At 34.7% G+C, this 18,234-nt stretch overlaps 1 protein-coding gene across 1 annotated transcript in view; it reads right to left on the bottom strand.

Moving 5' to 3' along the window:
* Positions 1-14,073: 14,073 nt before the first annotated feature.
* The window catches only part of CDH9 (cadherin 9), a 131,179-nt gene continuing 127,018 nt past the window's right edge, over positions 14,074-18,234 (bottom strand). The window contains exon 12 of the mRNA XM_038533757.1: positions 14,074-16,045. Coding sequence (XP_038389685.1) covers positions 15,558-16,045 — 488 coding nt within the window. The 3' untranslated portion in view covers positions 14,074-15,557. The remainder of the gene's footprint in view (positions 16,046-18,234) is intronic.

Here is an 18,234-nt window from a genome sequence, read left to right as displayed (position 1 = left end):
TATATTAAACAAGTTTTAGTACAAAACGCTGTGTTAGAGTTTGCTTCTGGATATTAGGGGATAATTTGTGTGGGGTAAAGGGGAGTGAGCATGACCATCTCTTCCAATCTGACGGAGCATGTGTGTAAAGTGAGCTCCCAGCTGAGTCTGCTCAATCTGGGAAATGATAGGGAGGCAGTACATGTACCTGTAAAATTTGTGTTCCTTTTGAAAAACGTCATTTAATTTCCACCCATTAATTTCAGTAGTGCTTCTCAGCTCTGTTTCCAGGGCTGTCACTATTACTTAATTCACCAGTAGTTGAACACTTCAGAGAAGTGAGCAAAATCATCTATTCTGAAGCCGGAGTATCTTTTGTTTGGATCTTCCTTTTAGCTGTATGACCTTGGGAAAATAACTCTCTGTGCTTTGGTGTCCTCAACAGGGAAATAGGGACAACACTGCTACTACTAACCTCATACTGTTTTCAAGAGGGATAAGTGCATAAAACACTTCGGTTGATACCTGGCACATAAGTTTGCTCAGGAAACATTAGCTTTATATGTGCAGAGTGTTATGGATGTTGAAAGGGACTTAGACTAAGGTCTCATAATAGACAACCTGATGGTTCATTTCTGTTGCCGCTCCAGATCAATTTGCCAAGCTTTTTTGCTGTGCTTTGTATTGATCTGCTTTGTGCTACACGATGCTAACATCTATATGCCGCATCACTGAGCTTCCTTGTCTTTTAGCTTTTCCATTGGGTTTAGCCAATGGAAAGCACCAGAACTAGATAAGAGAGTAAGAAGACAGGTCAAAATGTTGATGTCCTTCTCTGTTTGCCATGGGTATGGTATCTTAGATTTCTTTACCCACAGGAACTGGATTCCAAACTTTGTTCCTATCACACTACTTGTCTCCTTATTCTTTTTAAACTATGGGTGAAAAGTCCTATTTTCATCCAGTCCCCCTTTTAGGTTCTCCTGACTCTGTCCTCTCTTTTGCACATAATCCTTTTTCTTGAGTTAAGCACATTGAATATGTTGAATATGACATCTCTCTTTTCTGATGAATTAAATATGAGGACAAAAATGTATCATGAAGAACTTCTTTGAGGCTTGCAAAAAGGCCCTTGAAATATCTCTGCCCTCCAATCACCAAACACCTACTCTTCACCTAATTTTATGTTCTTAACATTACAGGGAAGTGGAGAGATGGTCATGAGGTGTCAAAAGTTACAAGAAATCTTGTTCATGGAAAACTGAACAATTTTGATTCCCTTCCTCAATGTGCAGGGTAGGTAATGATTCTTTCCCAGTGCTTCTGCTACCTGTGGCTATATAACAAGCTACCCCCAAAACTTGTGACTGTAAAACAAAAGCATTTCACGTACCACACTATTCCATGGATTGGCAGTTTGGTCAAGGCTCAGGTCCTTCTCAGATAGGCCTGGCTGTTATTTTCTGGGCTTGATCAGAGTTCCGGGTGATTAGCTAGAGTAACTAGAAACACTTTTTGTACAAGAATTAACTCTTATCCTCCAGGAGGGCAGCTGAGCTTGTTTGTGCCAGGGAGGACTATTTCTTAGAGCAAGGGTAAAACTGCAAGTCTTTTCGAAGGATAAGCTCCGAATTTGTACAAGTCACTCCTGCCATATGTTATTAGATTAAAGTAGAAATGCCAGCAGCCTTAATTCATGGCATGAGGAAATAGATTGCAATTCTTGATGGGAGAAGTTATAAGCAATCTATGTGCAATTTTTCAAAGTACCATAGTCATACCTCCCAGAGTCAGGGAAAATATTGCTTCATGAGAATAAAACAAAATTCGCATGAACGGATCAGAGATATATTAGCAAACATACAATCTGGCTCCCTTTCTCTTCTTAACTAGATGTTGACTAAATTCCTGAATAGGAAAGTTACTATATGGTTCTCATCAAAGCAGAACAGAAAGGAGAGAACAGAATGCTTTTGGCGAGGTCTATCATGTGTCTCCTAATTTTGAGTGGTGGGCCAAATTCTGGAAGTCCTTTCCATTACTGATTAGATGCTTAAAGCTTTGGTGATGAAATAGCCCATGATAGGGGGCTAAGGACAAAGTATAGATCAATAGAGTACTTCCAGAAAAGACAGAGGCTATCTCCCAGCAACTCAATTCCGACTCCTTGCTCCACATTCTCCATGACAAATATTTATTTTTATTTATTTAATTTTAATTTTTATTTATGATAGTCACAGAGAGAGAGAGAGAGAGGCAGAGACATAGGCAGAAGGAGAAGCAGGCTCCAGGCACCGGGAGCCCGACGTGGGATTCGATCCCGGGTCTCCAGGATCGCGCCCTGGGCCAAAGGCAGGCACTAAACCGCTGCGCCACCCAGGGATCCCCTCCATGACAAATAGAGGACAAAGCATATCTTAGAACTTCTGAAATATCATGTGAATGAAGACATAAAGCAAAGAAAATTTGCCTGAAGTAAAAAGATTAATGATATCTAGAAAACTGGAAAATTCTGATTTGTGAGTAAGAAGTCAGTTGGTCAAATCAGTAAACAGTACTATGCAAAAACTGACCCAGTGCCTAAAGGCAAGGAGATAATACTTCCATAGTAAACTAAGTAAACTAGTGATGATGGACACTTGGCAACTCCCAAGTGGAAATGGTAAAAAATATCTATATAATTTATTTATTTTAAAATATTTTTATTTACTTATTCATGAAAGATGCAGAGAGAAAGGCAGAGACAGAAGCAGGCTCCATGCAGGGAGCCTTGATCGGGGACTCTAGGATCATGCCCTGGGCCAAAGGCAGGTGCTAAACCACTGAGCCACCCAGGGTTCTCAAAAAACATAATGTAAATAAGACAGGCAAGATAAACCAGGGAAAGGTGTGTGTTCTTTCTTGTTTACTGTCCTTCTGGCTACTTCTTTTTTCTCCTTCAAGATGCATTGCTAGGTCTTGTATTGATAAAGGACATTTATACAATGAAAGATAATGAATGCTGTAAGAGCACATAAGAACTTTCATATGAGCATATTATTCCTGAAATCGTTGTGATCTTTGTTCTCAGTGGATTAGAACTTAACGCATTTCTATGGTTGATTTTGTTTTAAATTAAGTTTTAATGAGGTAATTTCCTTTTCCTCACAAATTGAAGAATAAGGATGAACTTTCTTCGTGTTTCCTCAGAATAGAATTCTACTTTTAAAACAATCTTGAAAATGCAACTACCCTGTGAGATTTGTAGCACATTTTTTTAGCGTGGGGATTTTCTTTTTGATCACTTATATTTACTGTTTTTCCTCTTGGACCTTCCATAGGAATCTATAAAAAGAGCTTTTCTCTCAAAGATTAGCAGAATTTCCCCTTTATCTTAAATTCACTTCCTTGATCCCAATTCACAAAAGTGTTTTTGCTGCATATGCAGAAATTTACCAAAAATATATGCCTAAAATTGTGAAATCCACATTAGTTTTTCTTCTGAAGTATTATTTATAGATTTCTGTTGCCTGGTGACATGTATATTTATTCTTAAAAGGAAGATGAATATACTATTTAGAGAATAAATAAAACATATTTTTGTTATACTGCTGAATATAAAAACAAATCATGTTAATTAATTTGTCATATATGTTCTAACAGCAAGCAGTTTAGCTCTATTAGTTTCAACTGAATTAGAGTAGATTTTTAAATAATTTTTTTTAGGAATTCAGATCACTCTTTCATTTAACAGAGAACTGCATTTAAATATCTTTTAACATTGTTTATAAATTGTTATTCAGTGAGTAAAACTGATGGTTATTGCATTAAAGCTTTAATGAATAAAGGTTGGGAATATTTAATATAATTTCATGATAATAAGTAAGTATGAGAGTAGATTAATAATGAAAAAATGCAAAATACGATCTTTCATTATAGCTGGAAGGTTAAGGAATTAATTTTACAGACCATGAAATGGAAATAACTTCCCCAGTATTTTATTAACTGATGCTCAGATCGGTATAATCAACTCTCCTATTCAGAGCATGTCTGTTCTCTGATCTAGTAGCACCAGATCGACATTTCCAGCAGTTCATTAGGTTAACATAATTCAATAAATAAATACCCAAGTAAGAACTACATCATATTACATGATTATTTCTTGATAAGATGCCTTATTTCATTAAGCAAATACATCAACAGTTCTCAAACTGAAACAAGTGTGAATTTGTTATCAACATTTTTGTAAGTCAGGCAATGTATTAGCACGGTGCCATCAATACAGGAATCTACCCTTCAGCAAGAAAACAGGAATGTTTAGAATACTGTCAGCCTCACAAACAGTTCTTTCTCACTGATAGGGAGAGCTGTAATTCAAAGTATGGGATTTTTTCTATAAAAATTCGAGTATGACTGTATAAACACTCTCAGATGACACCTTTGGAAGATATATATATATATATATATATATGTATATATATATACAAATATATAGGTTCTTGAATATATTATAGATATATATTATGTCTGTCTATATGACTATCTCTCTATAGATTATATATATTCTAGTTTTGCCCTTGGGTAATTTAATTTTTTTTTTTATGATAGTCACAGAGAGAGAGAGAGAGAGAGAGAGAGGCAGAGACACAGGCAGAGGGAGAAGCAGGCTCCATGCACCGGGAGCCCGACGTGGGATTCGATCCCGGGTCTCCAGGATCGCGCCCTGGGCCAAAGGCAGGCGCCAAACCGCTGCGCCACCCAGGGATCCCTGCCCTTGGGTATATATGACGTTGCTCATCATTGAGGAGATACAAGCTAGTTATGGAATGAAAAAGTCACAGGAATAAAAAGCACAGCACAGATAATGTAGTCGGTGGTATTGTAATAGCATTGTATGGAGTGAACAAGCATAACATATAGAGAAGTTGAATCACTATGTTGTACACCTGAAAAGCATGTAACATTGTATGTGAACTATACTCAAATAACAAAAATATTAAAAATAAAAATAATCATGTTTGGGAAATAGGCGGATATTTGTGTGGAGAGCCATCAAAATGTTTCCCTGGCTCACCTCTGTGATTTGCTTTAATTGAAGACATATGGGAAAAGAAACCATATATTTTATTCAGTGGCCAGAGGAAAAAGTAATGAGATTAGTGTCACCATTGCCCGTTCCTCTGTTCTTTCATTCTAGTAAGATGTTCCTAAATTCCAAATTGGCCTCTTTAGAATGAATGTGGCTAATGATAAGTGTGATGTTCAATGTTCCTTCTTGGAATTAAACTTAATTGCTGCCAGGCACCATTTTTATTTGCTTGCTCTACAGATTAATTTAGAAGTGGTCTTTCAAAGGTTTTAAAGCATAATATCCAAATGCAGGACATAATTCTCACTTCTGATCTGTTTTCTAGTGCTTCCTCTGCCCCAGTCCTATGCAAGAGAACAGGGCAAGTTTCCCAGTATTGCCTGGCTTCACGTATAGGATTGTATTAAAAGTGTGAATACAAATTTACCTATTATTATTAGTGTTAACAGAAGATTAAAAATAAACCCAAATATATTTTAGTTTTTTTTTAAAGATTGTATTTATTTATTCCCGAGAGAGAGAGAGAGAGAGAGAGGCAGAGACACAGGCAGAGGAAGAAGCAGGCTCCATGCAGGGAGCCCGACGTGGGAGTCCTGCAGGACTCCAGGATCACACCCTGGGCCAAAGGCAGGCCCTAAACCGCTGAGCCACCCAGGGATCCCCTATATTTTAGTTTTTAAAGAAAAGTAGACATATCTAATCTACACATACTCCATATGACTTATTTTCCAAGGCATAGTAATAATATACAAAATTCTGTGGGAGTTTCCCCCAATCAAAGGTTTATTTTCTCATCTGAGGAAAAAAAAAATAGAAATCTCTTCTGTACTGTGTCACTTAGGTTTTACCGTTGGTGATATTTTTTCGACACTATCCTAACATTTTGCCATGTTTGTGTAATTAGTAAAACTATTTACTGACTCATTGGATTTTTTTTTTATAAAGCAGAGATTATTATTCATGTTGTTATTTAATAGTAAGCATTTCAATGACTGAAGTCCCATTGCTTCATTCAGCCTATTTTTGTAGTTCATGTCATTAACGAATAATAATGTAGACTCAGTCCCTCACTCACTATAAGTACACAATAAATCTTGTTGTATGTACTATTTGGAACCACTTATTTAATACTATGATGGAATATCAATTTTATTTTATTTTTATTTTTGTTTTATTTTTATTTTTTTATTTATTTATGATAGTCATACACACATAGGGAGAGAGAGAGGCAGAGACACAGGCAGAGGGAGAAGCAGGCTCCATGCACCGGGAGCCCAACGTGGGATTCGATCCCGGGTCTCCAGGATCGCGCCCTGGGCCAAAGGCAGGCGCCAAACCTCTGCGCCACCCAGAGATCCCCGGAATATCAATTTTAATACATTATTTTATATAACTGCAGTTTTGTTAGCTTTTTCTATTATAATTTGATATTCTGTGCCTTCAGATTCAGGTATTATCCTTATCTAGAATTTGCTTTTATAATTTTAGATCCTTTCATTTGCAAAAAAATATTTTAGGGCTACCTGGGTAGCTCAGTCAGTTAAGTGTCTACCTTCAACTCAGATCAGGATCCCAGGGTTTTGGGATCCAGCTCCACATCAGGCTCCCTGCTCGGTGTGGAGTCTGTTTCTCTCTCTCTTCCTCTCTCTCTGCCTCTGTCCCTCTCTCCCTGCTCATATTCTCTCTCTCTGTATCTTAAATAAAATCTTTAAAAAATATTTTAAATTTGTTCTTTATGTTTATTATAGGTTTTAGTTCCCTGTTTTAATATAATGAAGACAAGGGTAATACCTAAATAAAGACATTTGAGAGTAAAGTGAATAGTCATTGTAAAATGCTGAGTACAATGCCTAGCACATAGAAGCATCAATCCATGTTAAGGTAGCTATTCTCCTCCTCTATTTACCACTTCCTTAGTCTATCAATGACCAAATGCACATCACACTATAATTAAAATCGCAAATATGCTCTATACTAAATGATTGAATTTAATAAATGACTACAATGATAATTTGAGCAATGTTATGACATCTCAAAAACGTCATTTTTAGATATCTCCTAGATATTTCTAAACTACCATGAAGATGGGGATAAAAAGGCAGTGATAAATATTTTCTTAAATGTTTATAAAAACACAGTTTGGGGTACCTGGGTGGCTCATCTGGTTAAGTGTTTGACCTTGATTTCAGCTCAGATCATGATCTCAGGGTCATGAGACTGAGCCTCACCTTGGGCTCCATGCTCAGGATGAGTGGGCTTGAGATTCTCTCTCTCTCTCTCCTGCCCAACCCCCATCCCCGCTCACACTCAAATAAATAAATAAATAAATAAATAAATAAATAAATAAGTAATAAAATATTTAAAATTTATGTTTTTAGCCTTACAAAATTACTTTTAGATATCAAAAACTTAATTGTAATTTGTGTATTGTGTTCTCTTGCACAGGTGAATGGACTCCATTCAACATGTAGTTTGGATGTGGAGACCAAAGATGCCATGCACACACCAATGAGGTATGAAAAGCTTTATTATTTATATATTTGACAACTCTGGAGAGAACACCAAAAGCTAAGTCCAATATGGCTAAGTTTTCATTATGGTTAGATAGTAGGGCTGGATAAAAGTTTGCTCCAATGGACAGGATGTATGTGAATTGAATTTCCTGCCTGTGCCCAAGGAAGGGACAGCCAGGCTTTCTTATCAGCTTGTGTAGATGTGGGACTCAAGAAGATGGAAGGGTGAGACTTTAAAACAGTTAGTAGTCAAAAGTCAAAAAAAAGGGTGTTAGTGTCTTCGTTATGCTGTGACCTTAAATTTCAGTATCAAAATTGACTGAGTTCAATAGAGTCAAAACAGTTTCTCACCACATTCTATTCAGAGATTCCTTTGACTTTTTACTAAATATATGGTAATTCTCATTTACTTATTTTTAAAAGATATAATCGTGAAACACATTTGAAGCCAAAAATTATAATTTTATTCTTTATCTTTATACCATTTCTAAGACCTAATCAGGTACCACTTTACATTTTAGTTACTTGTGTTTATGTTTTGTCTATTGAGTTGAGTTTTAAAGTTTTAAAAGGAATGGGTTCTGCATTGTACTATTTTTGTTTTAATTTCTCATCTAGCCTCACATAATACTAGCATTTAATAAAGAATTACAAAATTAATAAATTAATTAACTTCTTAATATCCTATCAATGAAGTTTCTTGGTTGATATACCATCTTGCAAAAAAGGAAATTATAATTCTTTCAAATACTTTTTATTAAAAGCATTACTTTTCTCAGTATACTATTCCTATAGTTAATAGAAAAAGGCACCAATATGTTTTCTATGAAAAAAATAAACTTGGAACTAACATATCACATAACTGAGCCATTCTTTAAAAGTTGGTATTAGAGAGAGTTTATAAATGTGATATACTCTGATGATTATAACTTTTAATTCTAATAAATATATAGAGTTGAATGCTTTATTTGGCTGCAATTGCTGTTTATATGCATATTGTTCTAGAGCATGTTGTACTTGATTATTAAGTGAATGTGAGCATACCGAATTTCCAAATATATGAAAGGTTTTAAGTGAATTTTGTAGGATAATATACACTGAAAAGTAGTATTGAATGGGCATATAGACAAAATCAGAGCTGAATCTCTATATTCATCTCAAGAATATAATTGTCTAAAATATATGTCCTTATTATATATATATGTGAGGTTATTATTTATTAGTGTAATGATTATATACTAAATTTATAATAATAAATAAATAATATTTATTCATCACAGCATTCATAAATATTTTAGAATTCTGGTCAATGTTACATAATAGGCATTACAAACTCAAATGCCTAAATCTTATGATAACAGGCAGGCCATAAAAATTTAATGAAGCAGTTGTGTAAATGTCCATAGAGAAATTTCTGGTGACTAAAGAGTTGAAATACTTCCTTCCAACTAGTGTAACTTCAGGGTACCAAATACAGTTAGAACAAAAAAAAACTAGCTTACTAAACAATTTCTGTTTCTCTTGAACCTAATAAAACTCTAATATTAGACACAACTATACAGTACCATCATTGAAGAGAGAAATAGACCAAATTATACTAAACATGACGAGGAGAAGGAACAAGAAAAGCAAACTGAAAGTACTTGACATAGGATATAAGGCTCAAGACTCTGTCTATGTAGGAGAGATCCAGAGACTGCCCAGGTGAATGGCAAGAGGAAGTACCAGGGGGCACGTGGCATGGAAGGCAATTAGTCCCTCTCACTGAGCAGTTTGGTGACTGAGGAAAGATTTCTTCAAGGAGATCACATTAGCTCTCTACCTTTTTGTGCTTCTGAATATGAGAGAAAATTTAGACATTTGACAGAGTTTGGAGCTAAATTAGTAATAAGAATACATAGAAAACCAAGCCAAAACTAGCAGGGAAACCACAAACCATAGTCTATATAATTTTGGTTACATGGAAATGAATTATAGTAACAACACAAACCACATATTTGTGAAAGATATTTATAGTATATGTTGTTGAAAAATGACCAGTGTCGAAATTACATAATTAGGTGTTTAGAAACAATAAGAAAATACCAGTCATGAACAGGCAATTTGTGAAATTTACTGGGTGACATATAAATATAATGGAAACTTTCTAATTTTCACGAGTAGATTCCATAAGAAAATCCAGAGGGAATTATTTATGGATGAAATATCTTGACTTATAAATGCTAGTAATACTGTGGTGATTTTTGCTTCATTTCTTAAGAGTATATTAGATAACATATTCTGTCAAACAACAACAATGGTAACAAAGATTGCAGGTAAGAGAAGGTCCAATGTCTGTACATCGCTAGTTTAAATGTAATGGCTAATCAGCTGGTGTTTCTATTCCATATAAATTGTTATTAAGCAATATTTATTTTTACAAAACACATACTATTACTGAAATCTGTAATGTAACTAAATATATTTAAGTAAGAAAACATTTTCATAGCGTTGTTCAGCTTGCCTTTACTCACAAACCATTACCCAACTGTGAGAAAAGAGGAGCAAGAACAGCCCAATAATTAGGTGATTACAAAGATAATTAAACATGCAGAGAGAAGGCTATGTATTTGATTCCTTCTTTGTGTTGGCTTGTGTTCTGCTTCTGACATTTGGGGTTGATGGCCTGCAATCCTGTAAAATCTCATTACCATATTCGTTTAGAAGCGCAGATCTCTGAATACAATTTTAGTGAGGTTTTAGTTTAGTGAGGTTTGTTTGTTTGTTTGTTTTAAACAACTGGAAAAAAATAGTCATGCTCTTCTGTAATTTTGGAAAGATCTTTTTAAATAGTGACCTGATTATGACTAATAAGAATTCCACATACAGTCCTTAAGTTTAGCAGTTTAGGCTCGAATCAATACTGTGTTGAAAGCATTCATGTTGTTATGAATTTGAGTATAATTATTTTACATTTATTTTATTTTAATCTACTATGTGTTCATAATATTTTACCAAATTAAGAAAAGTATAACTAAATTTTGAGCCTGTCACTTAATATTTAACAAATCTTTGCTTCATGTCGACAAGGTATGATTTGGGACCAATCGGTTTCGGAGGAGGTCGTTGAGGGGGTGTGACCTCAGGTTGACTCAAACACTGGACCCCAGGCAATGGGAAGCTCCTCACAGCCCTCTCCTGTCCTTGGAATGCACAGTCTGCCCACCATTCCTGTGCTAGGAGCTGTTTCGGTGACGCAGCCTGGAGACAGTAAGGAGCTGTTGAGACTATCTAGACTGGGTATGACTAAATTCAGTTAAATCCTCTCTATAAACTTTTAAGATTCTGGGAGGCGAGCGCAGCGATCCTCTTGCCCTGTTGCTGCCCAAGACAAGCTTTGTATATAAGTCCCCTGGCTTATCACACCTACCTGCTGGGCTAATCTCCCCTTGCCCTTCCTATAGAGGAGCCAGTGGTGAACCAGCAATCATTCTAGTGGAAGTAGGCAGATGAAAGGGTAAAATGATAAACACACCGTGTCTCATGCTCCATGGCGATATTCACTGTGGAAATATTTATTTTAAAATAAATTAGGAAAGGAGAAATGGGTTTGAGGAGGTGTAGTTTTAAAAGTGGCATTTAAACTGGACTTGAAGGAAGTTCTGTGGCTAACTTCCTGGATTTCTGGGCAAAAGTAATTGCAAGGATGGTGATCAGTCAGTGCAAAGGGAAAATGCTTAAGGAACAGCAAGGAGCCCAGAATAACTAAAATGGAATGAGTTAAGGAAACAGAGGAGAATAAGATCAAAGAGATAATGGGTACTTGATCTGTGATCTGATAGATCCTTGTGAGGACTGACTTTCACTTTGAAGAACAATAGAGATAAATTTTGAATAGAGAAATGAGATGCTCACACTTAATTGAAAGGAAGTAGAAAAAAAAGAGAAAGAAAAAGAAATGCAATACATTCTGTATTCTGTGTTCAAAATTGGTGGTAGGGCAAAGGTTAGTTAGAACACTTGGAAGCACACTGCAAATAATACAGGTAAGATTTTTAGACCAGGATTTTATCAGGGGATGTGATGAAAAAAAAAATCATTCTATATCAGGCAAATTTTGAAAATTCTATATCTTATAATCAATAAGATTTCCTGATATTTAGGATATGGATTATGGAACAGTAGGAATGAAAGATGACTGCAAGATTTTTGGCCTGGACGAGTAGTAAGATGTTATTGCCTTTTTGTTTGTTTGTTTGTTTGTTTGTTTGTTTTTTAATGTCAGTTTGGGCCAAGTTGAGAATAGAACAAATTTAGGGGTGAAAATTGGATGTTAAACTTTGGGCATATCCCACTTAATTAGACATCCAAGTGGAAACTTAGAAGAGTTTGTTGGAAATATTTTTGGACTATAAGAATGAGGCAAAGACCAAGGTCTAAGTTTAAGAATTTCCAGTTTATCTTTGTATTTATATATTTGTATGTCTACATATTGATTCAGATATGCATAGTAACTGAGAGAATGGATAGATCATCAAGAGCCAGAACTTAAATAAAAGAAAGAAGAAAGAAAGAAAGAAAGAAAGAAAGAAAGAAAGAAAGAAAGAAAGAAAGAAAGAAAGAAAGAAAAAAAGAAAGGAGGGAGGGAGGGAGGGAGGGAGGGAGGGAGGAAGGAAGGAAGGAAGGTAGGTGTGGACCACTCTAAAATATAGAGTTAGAGAGAAGAAACCAGTCAGGGAAAGTGGAGTAAACTCAAAGAATAACCAACATAATATAATAAAGGGTCCTGGAAGCTAGCTCTGGTGCTTGTATACCAAAGTGGAAGGAATCAACTGTGGTCAGTTCAACCACTGGCTATGGCAGGGTTAATTTTACTTATTTGTTTGCTTGCTTTTGTTGTTTTTGTTTGTTTGTTTTTTTGCTTTTGTTGTTAATGCTGTTTTGTTTTCTTTACTAACTTGATTTTTAAGTCATTGCAATCTATTTTTTATGCCTGAGAGGAGTATTGAAGGTAATACTATCCAGACCATATATTAAAGTTCAAATAATGTAGATTCCTCTCTCTGAAAAAAATCTTCAGACATAAGTATAGACATATATTATTCTGACATTTTTGAATATACAAAATAAAAAGAGTGATTATGTTTTAATTGTATCTGGAAAATATGGTGACTCAACTAGCTTCAATTCTGTCTTAAGATTAAACAGTCAAAACTAACGGATTTATTTTGTTTGGAAACTAGGCACATTAAGAATTAATCCCCCCCCCCCAAAAAGAATTAATTTCCCTCAAATTTTACCAATGACACAGTCCATGAGGAAAAGAAAAAAAAAAAAAAAAAAAAGCTGATCAGACTTCTAAATGCATTTTTTCCCACCAGAGGAACTTCATAGATTATTTAGAAGTTATAGAAAGTATTAATATTTCACAGATCTGGTGATTTCTTTGATCAAATTGTACCCTTTGATTTATAGCAAAAACAATCATATACCTACTAAGTATGAAATCTGTTAGTTCTATCCTCATAAACACTTTATCAGTCATTCTCAGATCAATGGAAGGGAGAACTCAAACCAGTTTTATTAAAGTGCTGAAAAATGGTAGTCAAATGAACATTTCTTTATAAACAAGCTTAAAAATTTAATGTGTCTTATTCTATGTAGTCTCAATATATTTTCTCCTAGGAGGTGCAGGTTCATAACTTACAGGTGGCTGGGTTTGTTGTGATGCACTGAGTGTTTAAATCACGGGTAACCAGACATGTGATGTAACTACCAATTCCCCTCTCCTGACTCAACATAATTTTTTCTTTTCTAAGCAGGCATTGCACATGCCATAATTATTGGTTGCTTTTAATTTCCTTATTTATTGCCACTTATTCTTCTACTGATTATAATGTGATTATAAGAAATATGAATAGATATTTAACTCCTTTTTTCTGACTACTTCAAACCACTCAGTGTCATCTTCCTCAAATATTTGATTCATGCTGAAATAGCGCTAGGAACGGAAAAACTAGTTACTTCCTAAACTGAAAACCAGAATGTTCTGAACGAAAATGCAAACTAAAAACTTTGTTTTCTGGGAAATTCCAAAGATTAGAAAAATTTCAAATATTAAGTGCAAAGTATGTGTTATTTTCTCAGCATCAAATTGAATCTTTAATATGTGTTAGCTCCTGGTAGTAAATCTGTTGAAATAGTCTTCAAAAATTTTATAATCTAGTAACAGAACATGTAAGTTTGTTCATAACATTCAGTGTTTGTTATTTAAAAAAGTTTGGTAACAGACTAGTCCTGTCAGTGCTAAATTTCTATATATATTTTTTTTTTTTTTTTTTATGATAGTCACAGAGAGAGAGAGAGAGAGAGAGGAGAGAGAGGCAGAGACACAGGCAGAGGGAGAAGCAGGCTCCATGCACCGGGAGCCCGACGTGGGATTCGATCCCGGGTCTCCAGGATCGCGCCCTGGGCCAGAGGCAGGCGCTAAACCGCTGCGCCACCCAGGGATCCCGCTAAATTTCTATATAAATTCCACTGTAGGAATCACCCTGGGCATGATATTTACTCCTTACAGGATGAATAATAAAAGAGAAAGAGAAAAGATAAAACATGGCACAGAAAAGGAATCATATGCAGTCTTCCTGTGAAGTTTCTATCTTTTGTTTAGGTCTTATTCTCCAGATTAAACCAAGGCAAGTTTTCTGGCAGTTTTACAGATTTGCAAATAATTATTATATACAATTCTCCTTCTCTCTCTTCTCCTTTCCCATGTCTTAAATTGTCTATATTCTGTTTTCTGGACAATCCCCATTGTTAGTAAAACTTTACATTCCCTAAGGGTTCTTATCTCCAGTCTACATGTTTTTAGTTCTTTTAAGATTTCCTCAAATATACGGTGACTTGCAATCTCCTTGATAAAATTTTCAATGAAAAAAAACCCCAAAACTCCTCTAGTCTATTTGTACACATTTTAAATGTCATCCAGTTTATATTCCATGAGTTAACTGATCATGAAGAAACAGAATCAGAACTATTACCTTTTATTCTGAAAACTATTCTATTCATGAAGGAAGAGTGTTTTAGATTTTCTTGTCATCTACATAGCATTCCTTACATGTATTTCATATATTCTCAAATAAAATTCACTGATTGATTCCATAGAAAAAATTGTACAAAAGACTTAATCATTCACAAGCATATTTATAATAGTTCATATTTCAAAGGTCTCACATCCTATCGATGGGTAGATAACGAGGGTTCAATAACACTTGTCCATATTTAAGTGGCAGAGGCAAAACAGCATAACTTGTACTAAAAGCTCTTTTACAGTCTTGCTGCATTCTAGTTCCAAATTATATGCAGTAACTCAGCTGTTCTTAATTCCCTGAGTGAATCATGTTTTGCCTATAAAGATGTAAAAAAATTTGTTATAAGTGAGATCAGAACTGCTTCTAGGAATTAAATAAAATGATATTCATTTTTATAAATACTAGTTTATTTCATAAAAATACAAAAATATAAATATACATTTATAAAAATATGAATGAATTAACACAAAGACATTCTTCAACTAAATAAATATGGCAGTAATAGTCATTCCTATTTCTTTAGGGATATATATATTTTCATATTAATTTACAAAGCCGTTGCACAATGTTTAATAGTAAAGGTGACTGTAAGTCAGTTAAGAAAACATTTATAAAGTCTTTATATTTAAGTAAAGGCACAAAAAGCCTTTTATGTAATTTTTATTGATTATTGATGTGATATACTTTCCTTCAGAGATTGTTAGGCAAAGAGAGTGAACTGGTTATTATTACTTTTTTTTTAATCTATATCATTCGTATTCATTCACGGAAACTTACTGATTAAGCAAACCCTTACTAAGACAACACCTACGTATTGTTTGTGATTTTGATTTTTTAAAAAATTTCCTCCAAGGAAGAGAATGCAGGCCACTCAATCTAGGAACAGGAGAGTACTTCCAAAAACATGGGTCAACTCATACAATACTCTTAATCTCGGTCACTGTCATCACCCCCATACATATCAGCAAGCTTTTTAAAACGAGGCCCCCAGTCACTGAGGTAATCATAATCTTGGTTACAATCTGCTGTGAGAGACTCCAAAGAACTGAGTGAATCTGCGATGGAATCATTCCCTTCGTAGGCATATGTTGCCAGTGAATCGTAAGGTGGTGCACTTGGGTCTGAGTCATTTTCTTTTAATCTTCGGTGGATGAAATCTTGTACATCAATATTTTCCCACAGAGGCACAGTCCTCCTTATCTGGAAAATAGTTTCAGGCATTACATCCCTTCTAAGTTTACTGTCTTCTCTTGCTTCTGGATTCCTTAGTGTGCCAATGTCAAAAGCTTGGGTATCTTCTTCCCCTCCACCTTCATCATTGTAGGTCACAATGTTGTCCCGGACATCATCTTTTGAAATAATCAGGGGTTCCTTTTTCCTCTGCCTCTTCAGTGCAGCAAACAGTACAACTAAAACTATTCACAACAACAAAGAGAAAATAGTGAGATTTCATGAATCAGGTGTAAAGTCACTGTAAGAAGACTTTGGCGAGGGGAGTTTGTGTGGTTACGAGAGATGCTAAGATTTGTTTGGACAGAGGAACCATCTTACACAAATACAAAGTGCCTCGGCCAATGAGTGGATGTCCTGTATTGGTAAAGGAGCAGTGACTAGAGTCCATTTATTTACTCTCAAGACTCCACTCTCCTATAGAGCTCTGGCCTTGAAAAAGCCTTACTCAGTTATGGCTAATTCATTTAGCCAACTGTTAATTATGTGATACCTCCTTCCTCTCAACAGTGTGCTTGCTTAAAAATACTAAAATTCTAAAGCTACAGTCATTATTATCCCGAGAGAAATTAAAACCAATTTAAAGTTTTCTTAATGACTCAAGGGAATATATGCAATCATAAATATGCATGTATAATATGTATTATATATGAATGTATTACACTTATGAATATATGTGTGTGCATATATACATAAATACATACGTGCTACTGATCTAATTCCTTCCAGTAGCTCATATTAATTTAAATTCCTTTACGGACGTGGTTTTGAAAGCCTACTTAAATTCTGAAATATAACTATAAACAGCAATATACAATTCAAAGTCTAACTTATCTTTAACTTGTACTCATCTTACAGAGTAGCTCAGACTAATTATCTTGTTACTGAGGACTCCCTGGACTTAGACAGTTGCATTGGAAGCTTCTGGCTAAAATGTTAATTGTAATCTATTTGCTATATTGTTTTTATTATTTACATACCCGTGTTATAAAGTTAACTATGAACCTCCCTACGTAGTACATACTTTCTTGTTTTTCGTTATATTACTAAAATTTAACATATGCATGTATGTGACAATGAATCTCTGCAAAATAAATGTTTTGCAATTTACACATACATTTTTAAAAAGAAAAAAATACATGATTAACAAAATAAAAATTTTCCATTGCAAATGACCAAGTCCCTAATTTTATATATAAGAAAAGTTAAGAGGGACGTCTGGGTGGCTCAGTGGTAGAGCATCTGCTCTTGGCTCAGGGCATGATCCTGGGGTCCTGGGATCGAATTCCACGTTGGGCTTCCTACATGGAGCCTGCTTCTCCCTCTGCCTATGTCTCTGCCTCTCTCTGTGAGTGTTTCATGAATAAATAAATAAGTAAAATCTAAACAAAAAAAGTCAAGAAATGAAGATAGTCTCCCTAAAGCACACTTGCACATTGTATGGGATAAATAAAAAACAGCTTTCCCTTACTTCAGGTAGCTAAATGTTTTATCAATACCCCTTATGTTTTATTAAAAAACAGGAAAATATTAGCTCAAAAATCTGTCATTTCTTTTCTCAATTATCGTATTGAGATTACACAAAGCAAACTCATTTACATCGAGACCAAATTCACCATGGCCCTTGAGTTCCCTATAACGCCATTAAAAGCCTATTTAATGCTATTTTCATATTTGCCCCACACACATTCCTTTGCTCCTACTAATTGGTAGCAATAATGAAAAAAAATTCATTAGAAGCATCTTCAGTTAACCTCCAAGGGATAGGCTATGGGTCCTGAGCTATATTCAAAATCATCTTGGAGACAATTAAAAAATATATTTTCAGTAAAAATAGATCATATATATCCTCTCCCCTATTAAAGGATGAAAATAAGTTATTTAACGCCAACACAGATCTGAAATCCACCAATCTAGTGAATTGTGCAGTAAAAAGAAGTTTCCTTCTAAATTTAATATTGAATTAATTTATAAATTCTCTACTTTCCTCAACATTTTTATAAATTCTGGCTATAAAAGAACAACAATATAGTCAAATTATTTTCAGGGCTTCAGGGCTAATATAATATTTAACTCCCACAAATGAACCTTAGAACCTGTTCTGAGTTTTTTCTCCTCTGTTAGGTCAAAATCATTTGCATCATTTCCCTAGGCTGAGGTTATTAATTGAGTAGAATTCAGAGAGATTAAGATAAGTATCAGAAAATAGTGTATCATTATCTTTATTAATCTATAACTGGAATTTAGTATTTCTATTTTGAGCATCAGAATATCAGTTACAATAGTCATAGTAAGAGTGTGTATGATTATTAGACCAATAGAAATCACAGATATTTTATATTGCATTTTAGTTATGATGTATCTCAAATGATCA

Source organism: Canis lupus, chromosome 4 (assembly GCF_011100685.1).
Source record: "Canis lupus familiaris isolate Mischka breed German Shepherd chromosome 4, alternate assembly UU_Cfam_GSD_1.0, whole genome shotgun sequence".
Lineage (NCBI taxonomy): Eukaryota > Metazoa > Chordata > Mammalia > Carnivora > Canidae > Canis > Canis lupus.
This window is presented reverse-complemented; position numbering and strand designations above follow the sequence as displayed.